General features: G+C 39.7%; 1 protein-coding gene across 4 annotated transcripts in view; it reads left to right on the top strand.

Annotated features, from left to right (window-relative positions):
• LOC117457264 (muscleblind-like protein 1) overlaps nucleotides 1-22,313 on the top strand; it is a 130,639-nt gene extending 108,326 nt beyond the window's left edge. For 2 of the 4 annotated variants that reach the window (XM_034097227.1, XM_034097226.1), the window contains exons 5-11: nucleotides 6,240-6,479; nucleotides 7,955-8,008; nucleotides 12,241-12,391; nucleotides 17,071-17,106; nucleotides 17,657-17,748; nucleotides 18,237-18,310; nucleotides 18,904-22,313. In XM_034097227.1, coding sequence (XP_033953118.1) covers nucleotides 6,240-6,479; nucleotides 7,955-8,008; nucleotides 12,241-12,391; nucleotides 17,071-17,106; nucleotides 17,657-17,748; nucleotides 18,237-18,293 — 630 coding nt within the window. In that variant the 3' untranslated portion in view covers nucleotides 18,294-18,310; nucleotides 18,904-22,313. The remainder of the gene's footprint in view (nucleotides 1-6,239; nucleotides 6,480-7,954; nucleotides 8,009-12,240; nucleotides 12,392-17,070; nucleotides 17,107-17,656; nucleotides 17,749-18,236; nucleotides 18,311-18,903) is intronic. The other 2 variants (XM_034097229.1, XM_034097228.1) reach the window with 2 other exon arrangements.
• The last annotated feature ends 1,235 nt before the right edge of the window (nucleotides 22,314-23,548 follow it).

The following is a 23,548-nucleotide window of genomic DNA, read 5'->3' as shown; positions in this document are numbered from 1 at the left end:
TTTATATTTTCCAATGCACAATGTTTTACTTGTAAAGGATATGACTGCATACTTTAAAGACTACTCGGTTTTATTAAAACTGAAGTTTTTTTTTTAAAGATACGCCGACATTTCGTTGACGTGTAGTGATTTTGCATTGAAAGCAACACAAATCATTTATCGGCTACGCCGGCATTTTTATTTTAGAAATCGGAGAAACCGTCTTTTGAATTGTATGTAGTATGCTGTACATTTTTGTAATTTATCCTGCTGTAAACGTTAATTGTACACCAATTATATCCATATTTCTGTAGACTACATAAAAAGCGACTCGATTTTTCTGCCGATAAAGACGTGAAAATCCCATGAAATGTCAGGTTTCAGGGCTTCTGTGCAGGACCGTCCTGTATATAGCCATTTCAGAGAGCTGTGTACAGGACGGTCCTGTATATAGCCATTTGGCGTTGTGTACAGGATCGTCCTGTATATAGCCATTTCAGAGACCTTATATACAGGACCGTCCTGTATACTGTATAGCCACTCCCAAAGCCCTCTGGTTCTCCAAATGACCCTGTCGCGCCTCGACTTTATAAAGAGGTTTTCCCCACTGTTGGACCATATGTGCTGGCAGTTTTAAACAGCAGCCTGCTCTCAGGGAAGGTCCCCGAAAACCTGAAGCATGCAGTAGTGCAACCTCGTATTAAAAAAACCCAGCCTGGATCCCACAGTTCTGGCTAATTTTAGGCCCATTTCCAAAATGCCTTTTATGTCAAAGATCCTGGAGAAGATTGTCTACAGTCAAATTATGTTTTTTCTGGAAGAGAACAACATACTGGAGGTTTTCCAATCCGGTTTTAAAACTATGCACAGCACTGAAACAGCGCTTTTAAGAGTCTTTAATGACATCCTTTTATCTACTGACTCTGGGGACTGCGTTGTGCTCCTACTTATTGACTTAACTGCTGCTTTCGATACAGTCGACCATGACCTCCTGATCTCCCGCTTGGAAAAGTGGGTGGGCATTGAGGGAAAAGCCCTGGAATGGTTCAGGTCATATTTGAAGGACAGAACTTTCTCTGTCAGCCTTGGTGACTCCGAGTCATCCTCTGCTCCACTCCTGTATGGGGTCCCACAGGGCTCAATATTAGGCCCCCTGCTATTCTCCCTCTATTTGCTCCCTCTTGGGTCCATTTTTAGAAAGCACGGCATCGCATTCCACTGCTATGCTGACGATAGCCAGATTTATGTCCCTCTAACAAAGAAGGAGGGTTACTTAATTAGCCCACTGCTAAAGTGCCTAGATGACATAAAGGCCTGGATGGCGTGCAATTTCCTTAAACTCAATGAAGGAAAAACAGAAGTAATGGTTTTTGGTAGCACCACTGACACCACTTCTGTAGACCTGGGTCCCTTGCATCAGTACACCAAGCCCACCGTTACGAACCTTGGTATTAAAATGGACCGTGAACTCAAACTTGAGAGTCAGATTAAGTCGGTGGTAAAAACGAGCTTTTATCACCTGAGGCAGCTAGCGAAAGTAAAACCTTTTCTCTCCAGACAGCAGTTTGACACAGTAATCCATGCCTTTGTCACCACCCGGCTGGACTACTGTAACTCTCTCTACATGGGGGTCAGTGGGTCCTCGCTCGCACGACTGCAGCGGGTGCAAAATGCTGCAGCAAGGCTCTTAACTGGCACACGGAAGTTTGACCACATTTCCCCTGTTTTAGCTTCACTGGCTGCCAATTTATTTTAGGATCCATTTTTAAATTCTTTTATTTACTTTTAAATCCCTAAATGGCATGACCCCACCATACCTTGCTGAGCTGCTACAGCATTACACGCCGAACCGCCCTCTCAGGTCAGCGGACCAACTGCTCCTGAATGTGCCTAAAACCAGGTCAAAGCTCAGAGGGGACCGTTGCTTCTCTGTAGCGGCTCCCAAACTGTGGAACGCTCTGCCCCTGGAGATCAGACAGGCCTCCACACTGCCTGCTTTTAAATCGCTTCTTAAAACCCACCTCTTCTCCTTAGCGTTTTAACATTTGGCGTTTCAACATCTTTTAGAGTGTTGCTTTTTTTGCATTTAAATTGTTTTTTGTTTTTACTTGTACTTATGGTGTGTGAGCTGAGCTGTGTTTTATCTATTTGCCTGTACAGCACTGTATTGTCTGGAGGTTTAAAGTGCTTTATAAATAAAGTTGTATTGTATTGTATTGTATGTTGTTTAATGCCTGATATATTTATGATCCACGTCACGTTTTCAGTTCCTCATGTTTGTCTAGAAGTCTTCTCATCAGGGCTATATAAATACAGAACTACGGCAGATATGTAATATTTAATGCAGCCGAACTGTGTATTACAATGCCGTTATGTGATGACTTTCAAAGAGAAAAGCAAGCACACTCGGAATAAAGTTTTTTTAATGTTTTCGGTCTGTTTCCGGTATTTGTTAATGACGATGTGCTGTGAGATGTGAGACTGGAATTGCACAGGGGAAAATAACGTAGGCTATCTTTAGATGCAGATTTTGTTAAACTAATATGTTTGCGCTGTGGACCAACACTATACATTGACGGGGAAGGGGGTAGCAATAAAGATAACACCATTAAACAGTTACACAACATAACAGAAATAATATCGATAGCAGCGTCCCTAGCAACCACCTTGGTAACAATGAAAACGTCGTGATTTCCTGAAGTAATCTTAGTAATAACTAGCAAACTAAAGATCATGTACATCCACTGCACACATAATCTGAAATAACAACTCATATTTCTCGCATCAAATGACATCAAAACGCATTTTAATGGCCAAACTAACTTTAAAATAGGCATTTTCCACCGAGAATAAAACTAAGTTCGGCCATGTTTTCTTTTTCTGCAGGGAGAAATTTGAAGATCACGTGACATAGACGCCAGCCATTGGAATGAATAGTGAAAAAAAACGGGGTTTGTCAAACAGAGCACATGGTGTAGTCCTAACGATAGCTGGGGATTCTGGGTAGTGTAGTGTCTTCTGCCATCCTTTACTCAGAAAAAATATTTGTTTCTCCGAATCGAAGGGGAAAAATACAAAAGCATTGCACACAATTTAAACCAATCAATGTTGTGTAATTAACAAGGATAATCTGGTGTTTTTTAGTCGATGAGTAGTGCAGATCTCACTGTAAAATCAATCGACAGTAAGAGGAATACTTACTTCCGGGTGTACAATTCTCCGTTATCCAATGGGAATGGACGCTCACATTGCCTTTAAGGGCAGCCGACACAAACAAATGCCGTGCTTCTATGAGCGTCAAATCCCGCCGCAGATGGGAATACATTGCAATCAGTTGAAAGCTATTTGCGTCCCTTTATGACGCTGAAGGAGCCTAGGAGCGTCACAATTGGACGCCACGGACACTGACCAAACGTCGCTCCTGGACGCTTAGGGAGTGAGAGTGTGTTGGCCAGGAGGCATGCAAGAACGTTGGGAAGGTTACATTTAAAATGGTACGTTGGGTTGGTAATTAACAGGGGTGAGGCTGAGGAAGTCTCTCGGCCAAATGAACGAGTGAATGACATGCAGAGCAAGAGAGTGGTTCAATGACAGGAAAAAGAGAACGAGGGCCATCCATCCATCCATCTTCTCCCGCTTATCCGTGGTCGGGTCGCGGGGGTAGCAGTTCCAGCAGAGAGCCCCAAACGTTATTTTCCCTGGCGACATCAACCAGCTCTGACTGGGGGATCCCAAGGCGCTCCCAGGCCAGCGAAGAGATATAATCCCTCCACCTGGTCCTAGGTCTACCCCTTGGTCTCTTCCCAGCTGGACGTGCCTGGAACACCTCCCTAGGGAGGCGCCCAGGTGGCATCCTAACTAGGTGCCCGAACCACCTCAACTGGCTCCTTTCGACGCGAAGGAGGATCGGCTCAACTCCGAGTCCCTCCCTGATGACCGAACTTCTCACCTTATCCCTAAGGGAGACACCAGCCACCCTGCGGAGAAAACCCATCTCGGCCGCTTGTATCCGCGATCTCGTTCTTTCGGTCATGACCCATCCTTCATGACCATAGGTGAGGGTAGGAACGAAAATGGCCCGGTAGACAGAGAGCTTTGCCTTCTGACTCAGCTCCCTTTTCGTCACAACGGTGCGGTAAAGCGACTGCAGTAACGCTCCCGCTGCTCCGATTCTCCGGCCCATCTCACGCTCCATTGTTCCCTCACTCGAGAATAAGACCCCGAGATACTTGAACTCCTTCACTTGAGAACGAGGGCGATATAGAAAATCAATTTGTAGACCTGTTGTTGTGTCAGGGGAGTTGCTGGGGCAAGTAGAGACAAATATAACAGAAAAAAAGGGTAAAGGTTTTACATGTGATTACATTCCTTATCTAAGTCATGACCGCAGAGAAGTTATAAGAGTGTAGGAAAACTAGAGGCCAGAGGTTGTTGATAGAATGATAGAAAGATTCAATAAATTGTCTAGCAAAGGATTGATAGAAATCCACCCCAAGTCTAGTAAGCAGACTAACAAATATGTCATATTTATCAATCAAATGCAATAATTGGAAATGGAGGAAACATCTGCCCATTTTGACAGTTTTTCCATCAAAAGATTTAGAGCCAGTGGTTAGGTTTACTGAAAATATGTACGAGAAGACATATTTTAGTTTCTAGTGTGTGTCATTCAAAAATAAACATAGCTGGAATTTGGTGGACCAACACACATGCACAGATATGTTACAGGCTATTTCCTTGAGGCTGACAGAAATTCCTTTTTTAGAAAAACAAACCTTCAGACCGTTATCCTGAGAAATACTTTCCAGACAGTCTCTCTGTCTCTATCTTTATGGAGCTGTACTGCAGCCCTTCATTGTGCATTAAATCATAAGGTTGCTTATCTGAAACCATGGTGATGTAAATAGCCCAGAGGGACAGTTACCATGGGGACGGAAATATGATTAATGGGCCCTTTATTTGTTTGTCTAACTAAGCACTTCCACTGGGTTTGCTCTCTCTAATGCATTCTTAACCGCAGTTAAAAACCCTGGTCCACACCTGGTGCAGAGAACATTAAATTGCTTCCATTCCATTTCCATTATTTTCATCTCAAATAGTTTTCAATGATCGCCACACTCATCTGATTCCATGACTCTCACTCTGTCTTTCCTTGTTCTCCATCCGTCTTTCCTCCCTCCCTTACTTGCCTCTCAAACATCTGCCTGACAACAAGGCAGTCTCTCTACTTTTTTAAATAAGACCAGTGTCAGCAGTGATGATGGTGGCAGTGGTGAGGAATTATTGTGTATTATGAGTGTGCTTGTGTACATCAATATGTGAATGAGTGAGTGATAGAGGTACAAAAGAGAAAGCAGAGACAGATAGAGAGAGAGAATCCTGCTTCATCGCTCACACAGATTGGTGATTGGGGATGATGAGCTGTCATGACAGGAGACTGAGCAGGGGTAGTTTGTAGATTACACTGTTGGTGGCCTTTTGTCTGTCAGCCGTTCCACCACAAATCAAATCCTTTACGCATGCAGACAGTGAGACTGGTAAACAGATATTCGGTAAATGGCTTGTATCTATTACAATAACTGATAGATCGATACAACACACCATGAAATTACGTTTAATTTAGAGTAGGATCCTGAATGAAATTCAGATAGAATGGAGCCTGACTGTTCCCTGAGATCTAGGTTATTGCGCTATGTCAATTTGGGGGGAAAAATGCTGCCTCATAATTTAAATGGGCACCCACCTTGTGTCTGTGTGTGTGTTGTTGTGCGTGGGCTGGATATTACGTCAGCTGCAGCCACCCTTGAGGGTAACCAGCCTCATATTTCCCATGAGCCTCATTGAATCTCTACATTCTAGCTGAGGCAACCAGTTTCCGAACTGCTCAAGCAGATGTTGCCCCCTTCTGTCTATATGGAGAACAAACAACAACACATCTCATTTGAATAATGGATAAATGTTATGTGATTGATGAGTCTGTAAACACTGGTTACGGTCTGTGCTGCTTATCAATCAACAGTAATCGCCAAACCTGTCACTAAGATTGGTTAGCTCTGTCTGGTAAAGTGATTGTCAGGTTCTTAAATGACTGAACAGATTGATTACTTCATCAAATCTGAAGTAAAGTGAACAGTAACTTCATGATGTGCGTGTCTGTCTGCTGTTTGTGTGCATAAAGGTGTGTTATAATGTTGTGTTCTCAACATTTAACAATACAAAGTTGTAAAAGGCGAGTTTATTTGTGTAAATTTGTGCACCAGGTGTGTCGGGAATACCAGCGGGGTAACTGCTCACGTGGGGAGAACGACTGTCGCTTTGCCCACCCTTCAGATAGCACGATGATCGACACCAACGACAACACAGTCACCGTGTGTATGGACTACATAAAGGGCCGCTGCACGAGGGAGAAGTGCAAGTACTTTCACCCTCCGGCTCACCTGCAGGCCAAGATCAAAGCTGCCCAACACCAAGTTAACCAGGCAGCGGCTGCTGCAGCCATGGTAGGTATCTGTCCACAGATTTTAACATCAGTAAAGACTCAAGCTAAATAACATTTAATGTATCATAGCAACCTCAGTTTATGCAACAGGATAAATAACTTTCAGTTCAAACCACTTAAAGGTCCCCTAGTATACTGTTTTTCATCAATATATTATAGGTCTCAGATATAATACAAAACATGTCTCTGAAGTGTTTTGCTTGAAATACCAAACAGATCGTGCATTTTAGCATCCCATAAACCGCTCTGTTTAAGCCCTGTTTCAAAAGTGCTGATTCTCTGTCTGTTACTTTAGATGAAAATAAGGAGCCCCTGCCCACGCCCCACTGAGTGATATTTGGTTACAAATAACTCAATGGTAATCTAGGAGGAGATTCAGTTTATAAGGTGGGCGGGTGTTACCTTGGTTGGTTATTGGCTAATGGTTACACAAGCCAGAAAATCGTTATGACATCATAAAGTGGCCAAAATCTGATCAGCTCATTTTCAGACAGGTTTTTATATAAATGGATCATGACAAATAGTGAGCGAATCTTTTTTCCTGAAACTTTCAGAATCTCTTTACACAGAGGGGACACATGTTTATGTATAAAATACATGAAAAAGGGGATTTTGCATAATAGGTGACCTTTAAGTATAACCTAAAGAGTAGAGTTCATATAATTATCCCATAGATTAAGCCAGATTTTTATTTATCATGCGATGTCCAAAAACAAATTATTAAACTATTCTAATGTTGGGTTTATATTCAACATGACCTACACATAAGCAGTTGTGAACAATGCCTAGACTTTCAAAATCCTATGAATGTAGTTGTTTAAGTGTACACCCTGTACTTTTACTCAACCTTCCATCACACATCCCAGTCTCGTCTGTTCCTGCTCCCTTTAGCTCTGACCCAATATGCACCGAGAAGATTCAGAGTTGATGTGTGCTTTATTAGCAGCAGGCTGTGATCATGCTAGTTTGTGACTGAGCCTACTGCTCCCCTTCTCCTGCTCTTCCTTGTTTTGTGGCTTTGATAGTTATACATTTTGTTGTTGTTTGCAGTCAATGGTTGTTAGATTTTTTCTAAATAGTGAACTGTAAAGCTTGCTGTTAATTTCCACCTTGTTGTTGTTAGCTTTCTAAAATGTGTCCCAGTCAGGTATAGTTTATTATAGCCCTTTGCCTAGTCAAATGTTGACTTTTTATTTAAATTGATAGATATAAAATATATATTTTTTAATCATTACGGTTTTTTTGTGGAAATGGAATTTGTTAAAGACAATATGTCTATGTTAAACACTAATTATTTTTGCATGCCTTAGTCTTGTTATTGGGGTATATTGCATTCCAATGATTTGTTTTTATTTGTTTGTTGTTTTTTTGTTGTTGTTTTTTTTCACCAACCCACACTTCGCTTGCTGGTTTATGTTAATGCGCTTGAACCCCATTGGCCCATTGCCATCATGTGCTCGCTGCCTGCTAATTAAGACTCAGTCGGCTGTCAAATCACTGAAGCGACCCCTCAACGCAACTTTTGATCTGGTACTATGACCTTTCACCTTTTAGCTTGGCATGTAGCTGTGGTGTAGTAGATATACCTTTTTAGTTGTAAAAATCAAAGTAGATGTAATGACAAAACACTAAGGGGTGATGAACTGATGAAGCCATTCGTTTCGTATATATATTTTTTTGTAAAATGTCCATTTGAATTTTTTATCAAAACATGACGGACTAAACCAAAGAAAGAAGGCCTTAAGTAGTAGACCCCCCTACATATTTTACTCACAGTGGTCAGTTCATCACCTTAAGTGCATCTCAAAAGCAAGTTATTGATGGCATGCAAATATAACATTTTAGTTGCTAATAAAACAGTCTTTGCATGATTCTGTCACTTCCCATGCATGTGTAAGTGTTAAAGAGGTGTCTCAACATGGCTTAATGTACTATTCTCATGAAGCTGGCAGTGCAGCTTTCTCTTACTACATAATTTCTGTTGTCAGTCCAACAATCAATACAAAAACCAGTTTCAGCTGTGATTACAGTTATGGTAAAAGAAAGATCTAGTTATGCCTTAGCCTGCAAAATATGTATTGAACAGTGGCGAACCGTGTCTATCACAACTGGACCTTCTGTAGACTGTAGAGTATGTATTGAACAGTGGCGAACCGTGTCTATCGCAACTGGACCTTATGTAGACACACACACCCCCCCCCCCCCCCTCCGCGGCATTATAATGTCCGTCTTTTCACTGAATTGTCGTCTTGAAAAGGGTACTCACAATAATTCCGCAACAACTTCATCTTCACCTGTTGCACTTGTCATTTCAACGTTAAAAACAATAAAACGGCATGAATTACTTCGTTGCATTCATAGATCCTCTGTCTCGAGCCAGTTAACTAGCAGGCCTTCTAGAGCAGTGGTTCCCAACCTGGGAGGCGCGCCCCCCTGGGGGGGACGCCAAAGATCGCAGGGGGGTGCCAGGCCTCAGATGATTTGAGGCCAAATATCATATTTAGACTTGTTTTTTACATATAATTGTAAAGCAATACATGATTGTCACTAAAAGCCTTGTCTCTACATTACAATAAAATATATAAAATAATTGATTAATTAATTTGAATAACAATTCAAGTTAATATTAAAGGCATAAAAAGACAGACATTTATAATTCTTTCTTTAATCAGTGATGCAAATTAGTCGCTTTTTGGTGCCTCCCGCTTTTTTAACGCTGATTTGGGTGACTTGTGTAATTCGTGGAGCACCGAAGAGTTTTCGTTTTGGGGGGGGTGGTCCGTCCGTCCGTCATTCCGACTGTCAGTCCGACTGACGGACAACTTCTCACTTCAAAAAATCTAGACCGCTTTCAAAGTGCACCAGATTGATGCTTTTAACTTCAATATTTAAAAAAAAAAATATCTCCCCGGGGGAGCATGCCCCCGGCCCCCCCTAGAGGAGGTTAGGTCCCCCCCCCACTTAAATCATGTTCACATGGATAGGATACTAAATACATTTGCACACATCTTGTGTCCATATATTTTTGCCATAACCGTGCACATGCATGCGCGAGTCATGGTAAGATATCTGGATTAAGAGGTTGCTTTTTCTTTGCACAACATGAAAGAAAGGCAAAATGAATGGGCTGTGATTTTAGTTTTTTTAAACAGAGGTTGAGTTCAATCATTTGTACGGCCCTCGGAGGATGTTGTAAAAATTGAAAGGAAAAAGATTCCCCACCCCTGCTGTAAATAATAATAAAAACCCTTGATTTATAACTTAACATCTCTGTCTCCTATTGATCTGAGTATATTATAAAGAATTAAGTATTCATAATTAATAATTAATAATAATTAATTAAGAGTTAATTGAAGCATTATAGCACAGGCCTTTGTCAGATGGTATATTATGCTGTTTTTTTTCAGCTTCGAATAGTTATCTCTTTTTTCACCATACATGTGTTTGCATCACTGTTAATAGAAATGTTTCTTCTGCCCGTAAAGTGTCCAAACCGGGCTTTTCTGGATAAGCGCATTTTTAAAACATAGTCATTGTCCATGCCGGTTTCAGTTGGATTATTTGTCACAGTTGCTCCGATCAGATCGGTCTCCTCCATTTTGTAGATTATTTACGACTTTTGAATCCACATAAACACATCGGCAAAATCCGGCTTACTTTGAGCATGTGTTTTAAACAGTTTAATCCCTTTGTGAATTGCTTCCACTTCCGCGCCTACCTTTAATTTGTTCATACAGCGGGAATCCAAATGAATTAATCCTGAATCCAATAACCATCAAAGTCACTCCAATAGTGCTCCTTAATTACGCTTTCATCCTCCTTTAACAAAATACTTCACATTCATCTAGTTTGTGACAGTAGTTGTAGCATTTTTGAGACATTTAAACTTTAATTACCGCTGTTGCGCCCCCCCCCCCCCCCCCCCCCCCCCTTGTGTGTGAGGGGGGGGGGGGGGCCGCAACTTCCAACAGGAGTCATTTGGGGGGGCTCTTGTGAAAAAAGTTTGGGAACCACTGTTCTAGAGTACCCTGGAACCGAGGGAAACTCTGAAAGAATACGCCCATTGGCTACAAATCAATATATGATTGGTTGATCAAACTGTCAATCCAAACATGCTCTCATTCAGTGCAACGGCCAGGGCATTCTATCAAGGATATAGAATACCTTGGTTGAAGGATATAGAGTGGCGAAGTCACACCCATCTACTTCCAGTCCATGGGACCTTATTTCGGAAAAATAATGTATTGAAGTCAATGGAGAGAGAAAACGTATCTTTCGATCCCGTTTGAATTGTGCCATGAATTACACATATGATGTTTGTCAATCTTAAAAAATAATTTCCATGTGAAAAAAGTCACAGTTTGTCGTAAAACTGTTGAAATATAAGACTATGAAAAATACGCAACTAAACACTACAAATCCCCGAGTCGCGTAAGTGATGTCACAATTGTTTTCCTCCACTAAGAGATAGCTACAATCAGCGCCATATAGATATAATCTATCTATATGGCGCTGGCTAAGATAAGATAACTTTAACAAGATGCCTGTGTGCTTAGTACCAGGTTGTTATCATACCAGCAATGGGTCTTGCTCGTTCTTTTGCTTCCCGTCTGATGAAAGGACCAGGAGTGGCCCAAAATGTTAAACAGTAAGAGTAGTTGTCATATTTCGTGAACCCTTTGAAGAGTACTGTCACCGGTGTGATCATTCTATAATACACAATTTAAGCCCGGGGGAGAAATGCTAACGCTAGCATTGGCGATCGCCGATCTTTTCTACTTCATGCTATCTGCACAAATGGTTGACATTAAACATTTAAAAGATCAGGCAGTTCAGAGAGAAGTAAAGGAATGCAGGCTGGCAGCTTTGCATGACATTCGTCTGGAGGTATTTCATTGTGGTGATAGTGAGGATAGTCAATCGTTTTGTTGACAAGACAGTAGTGACGGCCATCTTGGTGACGTGTGTTGTTCTGCGAGACCAGAGATGTAGTTCATTGAGCGTTTCACACAAACAAATGTGTTACTTCACAGTTTTACAACACCTTTTTTTTTTTTGACTTGCAAAATTATCTTTTAAATTGACAAACATCATATGTGTAATTTGTGGCACAATTCAAACGGGATCGAAAGATAATCTTTCTCTCTCCATTGACTTCAATACATAATCTTTTCGAAACAAGGTCCCATGGAGGTCCACCGGAAGGGGAGGGACTTCGCCACTCTATTCTACCCAGAGACCCAGAACAAGATCTGATTGGTTGCTTTCTTTTCTAACACAAAACCACTGAAATGCGTAGTGCATGGTCCAAGAAGGACAAACAAATCAACGTAACACTGTAATATTACAGATCAACAACACAGATACGATTCTCATTTATTCATTTTATATACATTTTATTTATATAATTAAATCGATTTTTTGTTTGCTTTATCTGAGTGTTCCAGGGTATTCTCTGAATACCTTGAAGGCCCTGACGGTTCACCACTGTTGAACAAACTGCTTAATTAAAAATCATATTATAGATCTGTGACATTGTGCTAAGAACACTTTTTTGGTTATGATGAGCAAGATAAACGTCACAGTTTGTCAGCTAGCTCCACTGTTCACCGCTTGCTTGCAAGTGTCTGTAAAAGCTGTTTGAAAGGGACACTTAATCTTCTAATGAAATTATTTTGTTCTCTCTGTCCTGAATGTCACTGCTACCATCCTCTGGTTTCCCTCACTCCCATCCCTTTATTTTGGTGTTGTCCCTTCTTCAGGGGCTCCCTCACATCTTGCCTCCTTTACCAAAGAGACCTGCACTTGAAAAATCCAATGGTGCCACCACTATGTTCAACGCTGGCATGTTCCAGTACCACCAGGCCCTGGCCAACATGCAGTTTCAGCAGCAGGCTGCCTTCATACCGTCAGGTAAGGCCAAAGCCTTCTTGTGTGGTTGGATCCCATTGCCATTGGCTTTCAAATCACATGTCTCACAACTTATTATGTTTTTACATCAGCAGTGGATGTCTGAATGTGTGATTTAATTATTAATGACAAGGCGGAACATACATGCATGGACTTACAGATGTAGCACCTAATTTCAGACTCCAGTTTACAGCTTCCTGCCTATGACCTGCCTAAGACCAGTATCGAGGAATGTTAAGCTCTCCCACTATTTTCAAAGAGGGCGTTGCCAGATTTTCAATTTCAGGTTTTAACCAGGAGATGGCGCTTCATTCACAAATACAGAAAGACAAGTTTCATGGACTTGCAGTTGTGTTTTGAAGAGCATTTGAACACATAAATATTTTAGATCAACTAAAGTATATCTAATATTGTAATTCAATAATATATAGTCTTTATATATTAAATAATCATAATAATAATGTAAATGTTTACATTACACTTCTTTATTTGTTATGCTCATACTTTTACCTTTACAATCGTTTGCTTTAATATACAGTATATTTTTGTATATTTTTGTGTTTGCTTCCTCCTGCTCCCTTTCGGACACATAGGCCTACTGTATGATTTATTATTATTATTAATATGAAGATATTATTAAGATAAGATAAGATAAGATGTTACTTTATTGATTGAACATTTTAGGCTGCGGTCACACGAGGATGAAAACGGTCGTTTGCGTTACTGTTTAGTGTCATATAGACCATTCGGCCACACGAGGACGACCGAATACGGCATTAAACGACTGAGGAAACGATAACGGGTCCCAAAGTGGATAGAACGGCATACGCAACGCTCTGGGGGGTCCAACGGCTACGTGTGTACGCCCTATACGATCATTTTCTGATAATGATGAGGCAATAGCCCCGCCTCTCCCCACCTCTGCTGCTCACCCCCGCGTCAAAGTAAACTGCACACTGAATTCAGATTATTTATCTTTCTCTCGATATGGACCTAAATGCGAGTGAAGTCTAATCTGACAGGACGGAGACACGCAACTCTGCTCACCTGCAGCTCCTCCCGCTGCAGCAAAACACACACTTCAAGTCAGATCATCACCCTTAGCTATTTTAATTACCTCTCAAACTCCCTAAACTAGTTATAAATATGTTTATTTTTACTGTTGGCCGGGTCACTCATTACTGGATCAGCTCCTGCATGAGACAGACACTGACGCTGTCCGAAGAGAGGGAGGAAAAAGAGAGGCTCCGTGTATTTTATTATTATATTATATAGAGTCGTTATTCATTTGTTTTAAAGCTCAATAAATAACAAAGAAGACCTTTGACCGGCACTTTTATAATTTTGTCCGGAAGATTTAAACTTTAATACACGTTGACTGGCGAAAAACTCTGCCCGGTTCCCTCGGCCCCCACCGCGGAGAATAAACAGAAGGGCCATGACAACCATGCTTCTTCGCTGCTTTTGTGGAGGAAGTTACAGCGCCACGTACAGGCTCCTGCATATGTACTGCAGCTTCTCCAGCAGTTGGAGCTAAACGGAGCGGTCTCGTGTGGACAGACACTATCCGGATAACTATTGCGTGTGGACGGAAGCTTTTTTGCGATTGCGTTTGCGTTAATCCTATACTTTTAGTCGTTTTCGTCCTCGTGTGGCCGCAGCTTTAGTTTAGAATGTGCTGTCCCACGGTAATTCAGAAGGCTCACAGGTCACATTCCGACCATTATTTAAAACAATAGCTGCTTTCCCACCGTTACAGTTTGATTTGTATAGAGGGAGCTGTGTGGCTGAATGGCCAGCGATTAGGTGTGGGGTGTGGCGCATTTATCATAGGTGATCAGATCTAAATGCCTGCCGTCAGATTTCATTTAAAAAACAGGTCTGATTTTAAGACTATTTCTGCGCTCATAAAGAATGATAAGAATAAAAATAATGCGTATTGAACTGGTTTCATTAATTAGTGAGTTTATTTAACACTAGAACCGCCAATCTGGTCAATTTGTGTGATGTGTGTTGTGTGTGTGCAATGTAACTTTTTTTCAATACAATATTAAAGTCTCCCAGTCCGTGACTTTTCCTGAAAGTGTGTTATGTAGCACCCTATGTTGTTAAAATTTGCATTCTAATAGCGGGATTTGACGGTGTTAGGTAGGCCTATACAAAAACCTCTGGCGGTTCTAGTGTTAAGGTAATTAGGTACAGTAGAAGCCCTTTTTTATCAGTAACGAATTTAGCAGTTGAACATAAAAGTCAACTAACTGAGGGTCACTTGCAATGACAGTGTTGTGTCTAACTGTAAGCTTTTTTTACTCACTCAGAGTAACCTACAGTTAATTTAGCTGCTGGAGAAGAAAGATCAGGGGGGGAGAGAGCTGTGGTTGATGGGCCATTAGTTGTGTAAATACACAGCTGAGAGCTGCCGTTTCATTCAGACTGTTTAAAAAACGGTAACAACGGACTATTTTTCTTAGCGGATGCATGTCAATTTAAATCAATACATACAACCAGGGCCGCCTTAATGCACCGGCTGACCTGGGCTGAAGCCCAGGGGCCTACGGAGATCAGGGGCCTATCATGAGCCAATCAAAAAAAAAAAAAAAATAAACAAAGTCTTGGCTTTCAGAATATGAAACTTTTATTTCCAAAATCACACGATAAATACATTTTTGAAGCTTGTAAAGGGAAGAAGACAGCTCTCCCTCGCCACTCTGCTGTTCTGCTGTTCCCCTCCCTCCGCTGAAATTATGAATGTAAGGCGTATAGTAATCATAGATAACATGGCAGGGTCCGTTACGGTTTGTTTTCATCTGGTTTCAAATAAACAAAGTATTAACTTTCAGAATATTAAACTTGTTTAGGCAAATTCAGATGATAAATACAACTTTGAAGCTTGTAACGGCATAATTACAAGCGGAGAACGGAGTCACTTAACGTCACAGCAGGCATAACAACAGCCGGTGTTTCTCGTGATGTGTTTTCCCCGGGAAACAAACACAATACACACACACGCAAAAATACACAAACACACACACGTATACACACACACTCGTGAGCTTCCCCCAGACCAGTAATCCAAACGAAAATATCTTCCCTCCGTAGTATTTTGATCATTTGCTCCGCTAATCAATCAGACCAATGGATTCCAGAGATTTTTCTCAAAAATGATGACTCCGTAACTGTCAGTGGGCACCACTTAACAGCCAATCAGAATGAGAATATGTTTCACATGTGACTTATTCAAATTGCGAGTGATTGAGTGACAGATGAAGGTTGTTTAGGAGAAAATGTCGGAGAATAGAAAGTTTGAGAGTGGCGCTCGGAAAAGGAAATTGTTGAGGGAAAAGGAGTTTCGAGACAAGCAGCTATTACAAAAAATGCCGAAGCTTACAGGTTATTTTAAACCTGTAGGCCAGGATGAGGAGGAAGGACAGATGAGTTCTGTACCGAGCGGCAGCGGTGCCGGCCTCGGAGCCAAGTAGGCCGTCTGGTTCTGATAGCGATGGAGTAGCGGGAGAGGAAAAACAGACAGGAGGGACATTATCTGTTGGAGGAGATGGAGAGGACGACGAGGACTTGCTACGTGAGGGAGCCAACGGCAACCGGACAAATACATGAGGGAGGCCCGATACGTCACTCATCTGGAGGAGAGGACCAGGCGCGCGTAGAGCAGAGTGGAGAAGTGCGCTCACAGAGCCTGCCGAGGCTATAAATGACTTTGATTTGTTGTTTAAATAGGGGGCCTACAAAACCTATCAGCCCCAGGGCCTGATGGCAGGTTAAGGCGGGCTTGAATTACTGAGTTTAGGCACGTTAATAACGTTTTAATGAAGTTGAATACAGTATATTCATATGTGTCAGTGATTTCATGTCAATTCGGCGAACATAAACATAAATGATCGTGGTGAAGATGATGATTAAATTAAGATTAAAAATCGAGAGCCGGGCTGCATTTCTTCCCGTTCGTTTTTTTCGACTAAACAACATTATTTTGTTAAATAACAACATGGTGATGTTTTGTAAATGATTACATGTCTCTTATTTAGCACAGAGTATGATATCCGTGACATATGGATCTTAACAAAGTTCCGCTGTACATCCAGCGTACTGTGACTTTATTTCACATGAGCTCCAGTGTGGAACCCCACTGCACCCCCTGGTGGATCAATGATCCATTGCAGCTGGCTTCATAATAATTACATTTATTTATCACGGGGGAGGTCTCAAGTCAAGCGAGTCAGGTTCATTATTAGTATTTTTAAAGGTATTAGGACTACTCTTTTATGCATTTATACTTGTGTAGTATTTGCAATTTTACATTATTTTACAGTTGGTCTTTTTATCAACCACAATAATGGTTATCAATAATTCTGGTAATATCAGTTTCAATATCATATTATATATATTCAATGGCTTTTGAAAAATGTCATGGATTTTGATCTCAAGACAATATATACTATGAAACATTCTTGTATTCACAGCTCTATCCTTGTCTGCCAAGTATTTGATTGATGATTTATACTAGCTTATTTTCAGAATGTTAAATTGTTACATTTCTATCTGTAAATCAAAATCCATCCCAACGTTAAATCCTATATGTCTGTTTTTATAACACGTAATTTGTTTTCTTAATTTTTCTCTCCTCCCTTTTCACTCCACTCCCTGTTGCAATGCATGATGGGCAGGCTCGATTTTTTGCATGACACCAGCAACAAGTATTGGTAGGTGCCAGCATTCCTTACTCATTATCTCTGAGCCCATTGCAGTCATTCATGAGTCATTCGACTCACCTCATACTGTGAGCGCAATCGCCATTTCATGAATTTAGATTTTAACATCAGACTAGAAAGACATAATGTAAACCCTTTTCAAAGCAGCCGACAGTGTGGCTGATACAATGTTAATTGTGAATGCAATGTAATTATGTAATTTTAATTAGAAGTTATATGTTTTATTATGCCCTGCAATACATCTTTGTGGTATTGAATGAACCTCGTTTTGCTCTGCCACAGATCTGTCACCTAATGCTTGTTGCAGTCCAAACCCCCCTGACCTTTGCTTCCTTATACTTCCATCCCGAGTGTTTTAACCTATAGAGCGCCTCATTACAAGAAAGGACTCTAAAGTTCACTTAAAATAGATTTGATTTAAAGCTATTTAACATATTTTTTAAATGTTTGTTATCATCTATAGATAGATGTGTAGAAGTGAATACATGAAAAGCTTTAAATCTGCTCTGCTTCAACTACCTGTGTGATCTTTCCCTTCAAGTACCCATGATGCACGGTGCTACTCCAGTCACTGTGTCTGCAGCCAACACATCTCACACAAGTGTGCCCTTTGCAACCGCAACAGTCAATCAGGTTTGCTCCTCTTCTGACTTTTCTCTCTCTCTCAATTCAATGCAATATGCTTTATTGGCATGAATGTCAGGTGAACAATATTGCCAAAGCGTCAAGGATAATACAATTCAATAGTGATATGATAATAAAATACAATTCATTCATTAATTGTATTAATTCTCTCTCTCTCTATCTCTGTCTTGCTCTCTCTCTCTCTCTCTCTCTCTCTCGCTCTCGCTCTCTCTTCAATGTTGTTATCAGCTCCGACTTATCAGTATATGTTTTTTTTTTAAATCTTATAATTCCCATGTGCCTCTTAATAAAAAATACATGAATGGCTCATCTCTAATATTTGCTAGCTTTCCAGAGACTCTTATCTTAATTATACCAGATACATCCTTTTTTAATTGTCAACTTGAAGTGCCGTTTGTCCTCATTACAGTCTGACCCCTTTTCTTCTGTCTGCCTTTTTCCCACCCCCTCCATCTCTCTTCCTCCCCCTCAATCAGATTCCAATGATATCTGCAGACCATATGACTAGTCACAAGTATTTGACCCAGATGTAGGAGTCCCAATCAGAACAGTATGTACTGAACATCCTTCTAACCTCTCACATTCTTGCTTTAGAACAATACTGTTTGATGTGTTTTGCTTTATAAGTTAAGGATTTGCCACACTTCATATTTAGCAGCTGACAACGTTATTTGGTCAGCCAGTTACTGGGAGTTTGGTTCTGTTAGTTTTTTCATCAGCAAGATTATTGAAAAATGTATGACCCAGTCTTCATGACTATAGGTGGAAGAGTGGTTCAAGAAGAAATCCATCTCATTTTCAAATAACAGTGCAGATGCACATTATTTTTTTACTTTTGTTATCTTTTCTTTCTTACTTGTTTTATCCTCTGAAAAACTAAGATAATTTGTGAATTGTGTTAACAGAGAGTTATGCATTTGAGCCAGATATTATAAAAGCAAGAATATTGAATATTGAAACAAAAATCTTGACAATTGAAGCACAATAAACGTTTTCATTTAACATTATGCAGGGTTAGAATCCTCCAACATTGACATACGGCTTTGCCACGAGAAATCCCAGTCCAATTTCAAGATGATGAGAACTGTCTAAACTATGCTTTGTTACAGTTTTTCCCACATTTGTTTTCCTGTGTTTCCGCAGATGGACTGGAGCGAGCTGGTGTCTAGTCCAAGATATCGCCTGCAATACCAAGAGCAAAACAGAAAACCAAATCTTGGTTTGTGATAAATCTGTATGTTAACATAGGAGGCAAAGTTGGTTAGGATTGTTTTCACGTGTACTTCATGCACACTATTACACAACAGAAAAGACCATAATTTGCATTAGAGACTGCCTTTCGATCTGTGAAGGCAACTTACCTTTATTCACCAGACACACTTTGAATGTTAACATGAGGTAAACGAGTGGAGCAGTCACCAGAAAAATCGACTGGATTGGTACGTCCATTGACCAAGAACCATGATGTTTGTTTGTTCATTGGTTTGTGGTCTCTGACCTAAATGTGTTTATATGTTTACACAAAGTTGCACCTTGTATTTAATTTGTCATAAAAAAAATAACTTGACTGAATCACATATGCATGCACAACGATTTTGTTTATGATTTTACTTTGTTAAAGGGAAATTTCATGAGTGCCATCAGAGGCAAAATAGCAACTGAATGTCTGTAAGGTGTCTTTCAAACCTTTGAAGCCTACCTTTCTATTTCTTAAAGACATGTCTTTAACCTTGCAGGCATCCCTGTAAAGTGCCATACATCTCAAACACAAATGAATGGTATTAAAGCAGTTCTACAAAGTGTTAAACTCATTAATTTCCTTTTAGACGTCTATTTTCTTTGTTGGACAGCATGTGGTGTCCAATGTTTTGACCTGTCATTACCTGTGATCCCCGATAGCACCACTGCTGATTAGATTACCTTACCCAGATGTCTGCTTTAATCAAATATTCTACTGAATGAATAGCTTTTTTTATTTTCTGCTTAGACTCTGTGGTTGATGTCAGATGTTTAGAAAGGAAATTACTGGTTCAATGCTGAGACAGAATATCAAAACGAGGCAACTGGTGATGTATTAATATGACCCGATTTGTTTTTCATTTCTATGGTTATGCAGATTTTAAGAAAGATAGTCAAAGAAGATTAAGTGTAATGTATATGTAGTTTGACATATTTAAGTATAGTTGTTTAATACGTTAACCTGAGAGCTGCTTTCAGATAGTCAGCCAAAGTCTTTTTGTGTCACTGTTACTAGAGTGTGGGTAGACTATTTTAAAATGTGTGGGTAGCACAAGTGAGCCCAAAGTAGGATCGGGGGTACAGAGTATATCTCTAGAGCTCTTTGTTTTGGTTGCGTTCTGGGTGTTCTTCAGGCATATTTAATTGGTGGACAGTACAGGGAAAGTGGCAGGAAAATAAACGATTGTATAACTCATCCAAAGCCTTAGAATGTACCATCGGGTCAGCACAATGCAACATGCCATTTTGAACCATCCAATTGCCTAATCCACGCCACACAAAGCACTATGTAATTGTCACTTTTTGTCAGTGTTTTATGAACTCTCTTGTGTTTTCATTTAGATGAGGAGTGTTTTACTTTTCTTTGTTTGGATAGTACGTTGATGTTTAGTTTGAATTTAAGTTTTGCTCATATTTATCTTTGAATGAATATAAGGTTAAAAAATGGTGTGTTTGTGTGTTCCTCATGCACATTTTCCTGAAATTCCATGTAATGTTAATTTTAGTATCATTATGATTGTAACTGAATATTTTCTATGTTATGCATATTGTTGAACTGTATGCATATTGTCAATTTCGCTAGTCTGTTTGTGTTCTTTGAACAAAGATGTTTTATATGAGTATCCAACAGTGATGAAATAATAGAACAGAGAGGCTAAGTTGTCACTGTGGCAACCATCGCCGATAACTGAGTAATATTTTAAAGATTGTAAGGTTTGTAACTAGTCATATGAGAAAAAAAAGACTATTATAATAATCTAGTTCTTAGATGTTTAGAGTAAAAATGTTATTTTCTACTGTATCCATTTCAAATAGTAACTATTGTTTTAATATGTTTACTCTCCCTGGAAATTGGGCCATGTTGGAAAACAAGCTGCATATCTGATCACTTTTTGGGGGCGTCACTGGCGGGGTCAGGTTAACATGGCGAGTAGGAAACTGAGTCTGCACACTCGTCTCTTACTGAGCCATCTGCCAACAAGAAGGGTGGGTGGGGAATCGTGAAGCGATAAAGGTGTTAAAGGTTGACTTTTTTGCACTCTGTACATAGTCAAAAAAGAGAGAATCATGTATATTGAGATCTTATTTTGAATAAAAAAATGATGTCTATAATGACAAGGAATTTTGCTAGGATAACAAAAAAAATCTTACGAAACGCTGAACAAATCTGCTTGCATCAATTCGGGCACTGAGTTCTTACTCTCCGACCCGTTTCAGAAAAGGCCGAGTGTTGCTCTTCTTTTTCGTCAGCAGCTTGTAGTTTGCCAGGTAACCTTCCGGAGGAGGCGTCCACTACCCTCCAGCGTAAGGGCCTGACTGGGTGGGTCTGGTCCCCTAACCTGCCTGCACTGACAGGTCTGTGTTTCATGGCCGGGCCCACAGGCCCAACCAATCACAACACGTCCTGTCTCCTTACTTTACACCGAGAGGAATGCATGTTAAAGGAAATACATATTCCGTCAAAAAAAAATCACAACAGTAATATTGAATAAGAAAACGTGTTACACAGAAATATGTATTTAAAGTATACACTATTCTATCAATGTAATTGAATAAAATATATATAAAAATACAACAATAGAATAGTGGTTTATTTAAGAACGAAAAAAAAAAGATTCCTTAAAATATACTCACTAAAGTTTTACCACTTGGAGAGTACATGCAACACAAACACCATAGCTATAAGTTTGTTCTTTATGTTTCTGTAAGCTGTGCTTCTAGTAGATGAAACTGACCAAACAGGGAATGTAGTTCAGGCAGAATTTATGAATCATTTCAGATTGAAATACTGTTTCATGGTTTGGTCATTAAGTCGTTAGTTTCAAATTGTGTCCTGATCACATTTATGATACAATGTAAACTTTTTTCCTTTCTTGTTTGTTTTTCTGCTTGTAGTGCTAATATGATGTATTCTGTCTTCTGCTGCAGTTTGTTTCTGCTTGGTTTCCTGCTCCAGGCCCCCTGAAAGTATATTTCATGATTGTATACTGGCCACCCCTTCAAAAAGAGACTGCAGAGAAAACGCTGATTGTCATAGTCTAAAGCCATAAATATAATCTCATCACAATGGAATGTGTTTGAAGGAGGTGGGAAACGGTATTTCTGAAGCTGGTAGGTGTTTGCTGGGGTTTTTATTACCTTCAACATCATGTCTGATGTTTCCAAATCTGAAGTCATGAACGTAGCTAATATAACCTGGGGTGTGGCTACTTTGATGGAAATGTGTACTTTAGAGAAAACATATCTTGTCAATTCGTTCACGGGGCCTGCGTTGCTATTTTCTTGCTGTTATGAATCAAATGTAATAAAAATGTACAAATGAAGAAGAATTTGTTTCAGACATATTATTTCATACTTTAATGTTGTTTCTTCAAGCTAAATAAATATCTCTACTTTTCGAAAAAAAACGAAATAAACAGCAAAACACAACATCAAAAACTAAAGACAGGGAGAAACAGCTGGCTCTTAAACAATGGTATGAGGTTTCCACTAGGTGGGGGTAAAGCCCTGTTTGTAGCTCTATGTACTTTTAAACAAAAGTATAACACATTTTGAACTATTCCTTTCAACAAAGCCAAAGTAATATCGACCAGTCATCAATAATCAGCAAAACAAGAACAGTGATATCACGTAACTCTGAGCTATGACTTTATTCGATCACAATGGTGCATCTTTAATTATACATTTGCACAAATGTGACTGAATAAATGTGTTGTTTCTAGTGTTATTGCAAAGGCCATAATACCTTTAATATGCCATTTCCCATTTAAATTACAGAGTTAAAGAAGATACTGGTGGCTGGCACTCAATAAGTCATGTGTCTCCAACTTGGTGAAATATGTCAAACATAGATAATTTTAATTATCTGTTAGACTAAAGCAGCTGTGCAATTGTGATGTGATTTTGTATTCTATTACAATGGTTGGATTTATTCACTAAATAATTGATATCCCTCATTTTATCTTCTAAATACATATTATGTACAGTGACTTTTAATAATTACAAGTACTCCGATCCAATAATCATAATCATTTGACAAACACGAAAAGTGGTCCAACGTCTTACAATTTATTCTAAATGTTTTTGGTTTTATTTGCACTCATGATTCGATATCAATATCGGTGTTCATTAAAATGCTATTATGTCTACCTCACAATTTGATGCATTAATTTTTCCTACCCACTAAAGCTTCTAATTAGGAACAACGATTTTAATTGAGATAGCGTTATGTGTCTCATCTCTTTGAGTAGCACGAACTGATAACATCTGAATGTGACTTTATTAGATACAAGTTTTAAGGCAAACTAAGTGAGTGTGGTGAGGTATACCTTGACATATTTGGTCAATTAATTCTGTTAACATCATATACACAAACTGTGGAGGAGAATATGTCAAAGTCAATATTTTAGCGTTGAAAATATAATGAAATACTGCGTACCAAATTCAATACTTCTTTTATTTTAAGTACATACTGTACTCAAGTTGCCCTTACAAAATATGCACTGCTCCATTTTGTCCCAACTTGGCTCCTTGAACTTCGATCCTGTTG

Source organism: Pseudochaenichthys georgianus, chromosome 13 (assembly GCF_902827115.2).
Source record: "Pseudochaenichthys georgianus chromosome 13, fPseGeo1.2, whole genome shotgun sequence".
Taxonomy (NCBI): Eukaryota; Metazoa; Chordata; class Actinopteri; order Perciformes; family Channichthyidae; genus Pseudochaenichthys; species Pseudochaenichthys georgianus.
This window is presented reverse-complemented; position numbering and strand designations above follow the sequence as displayed.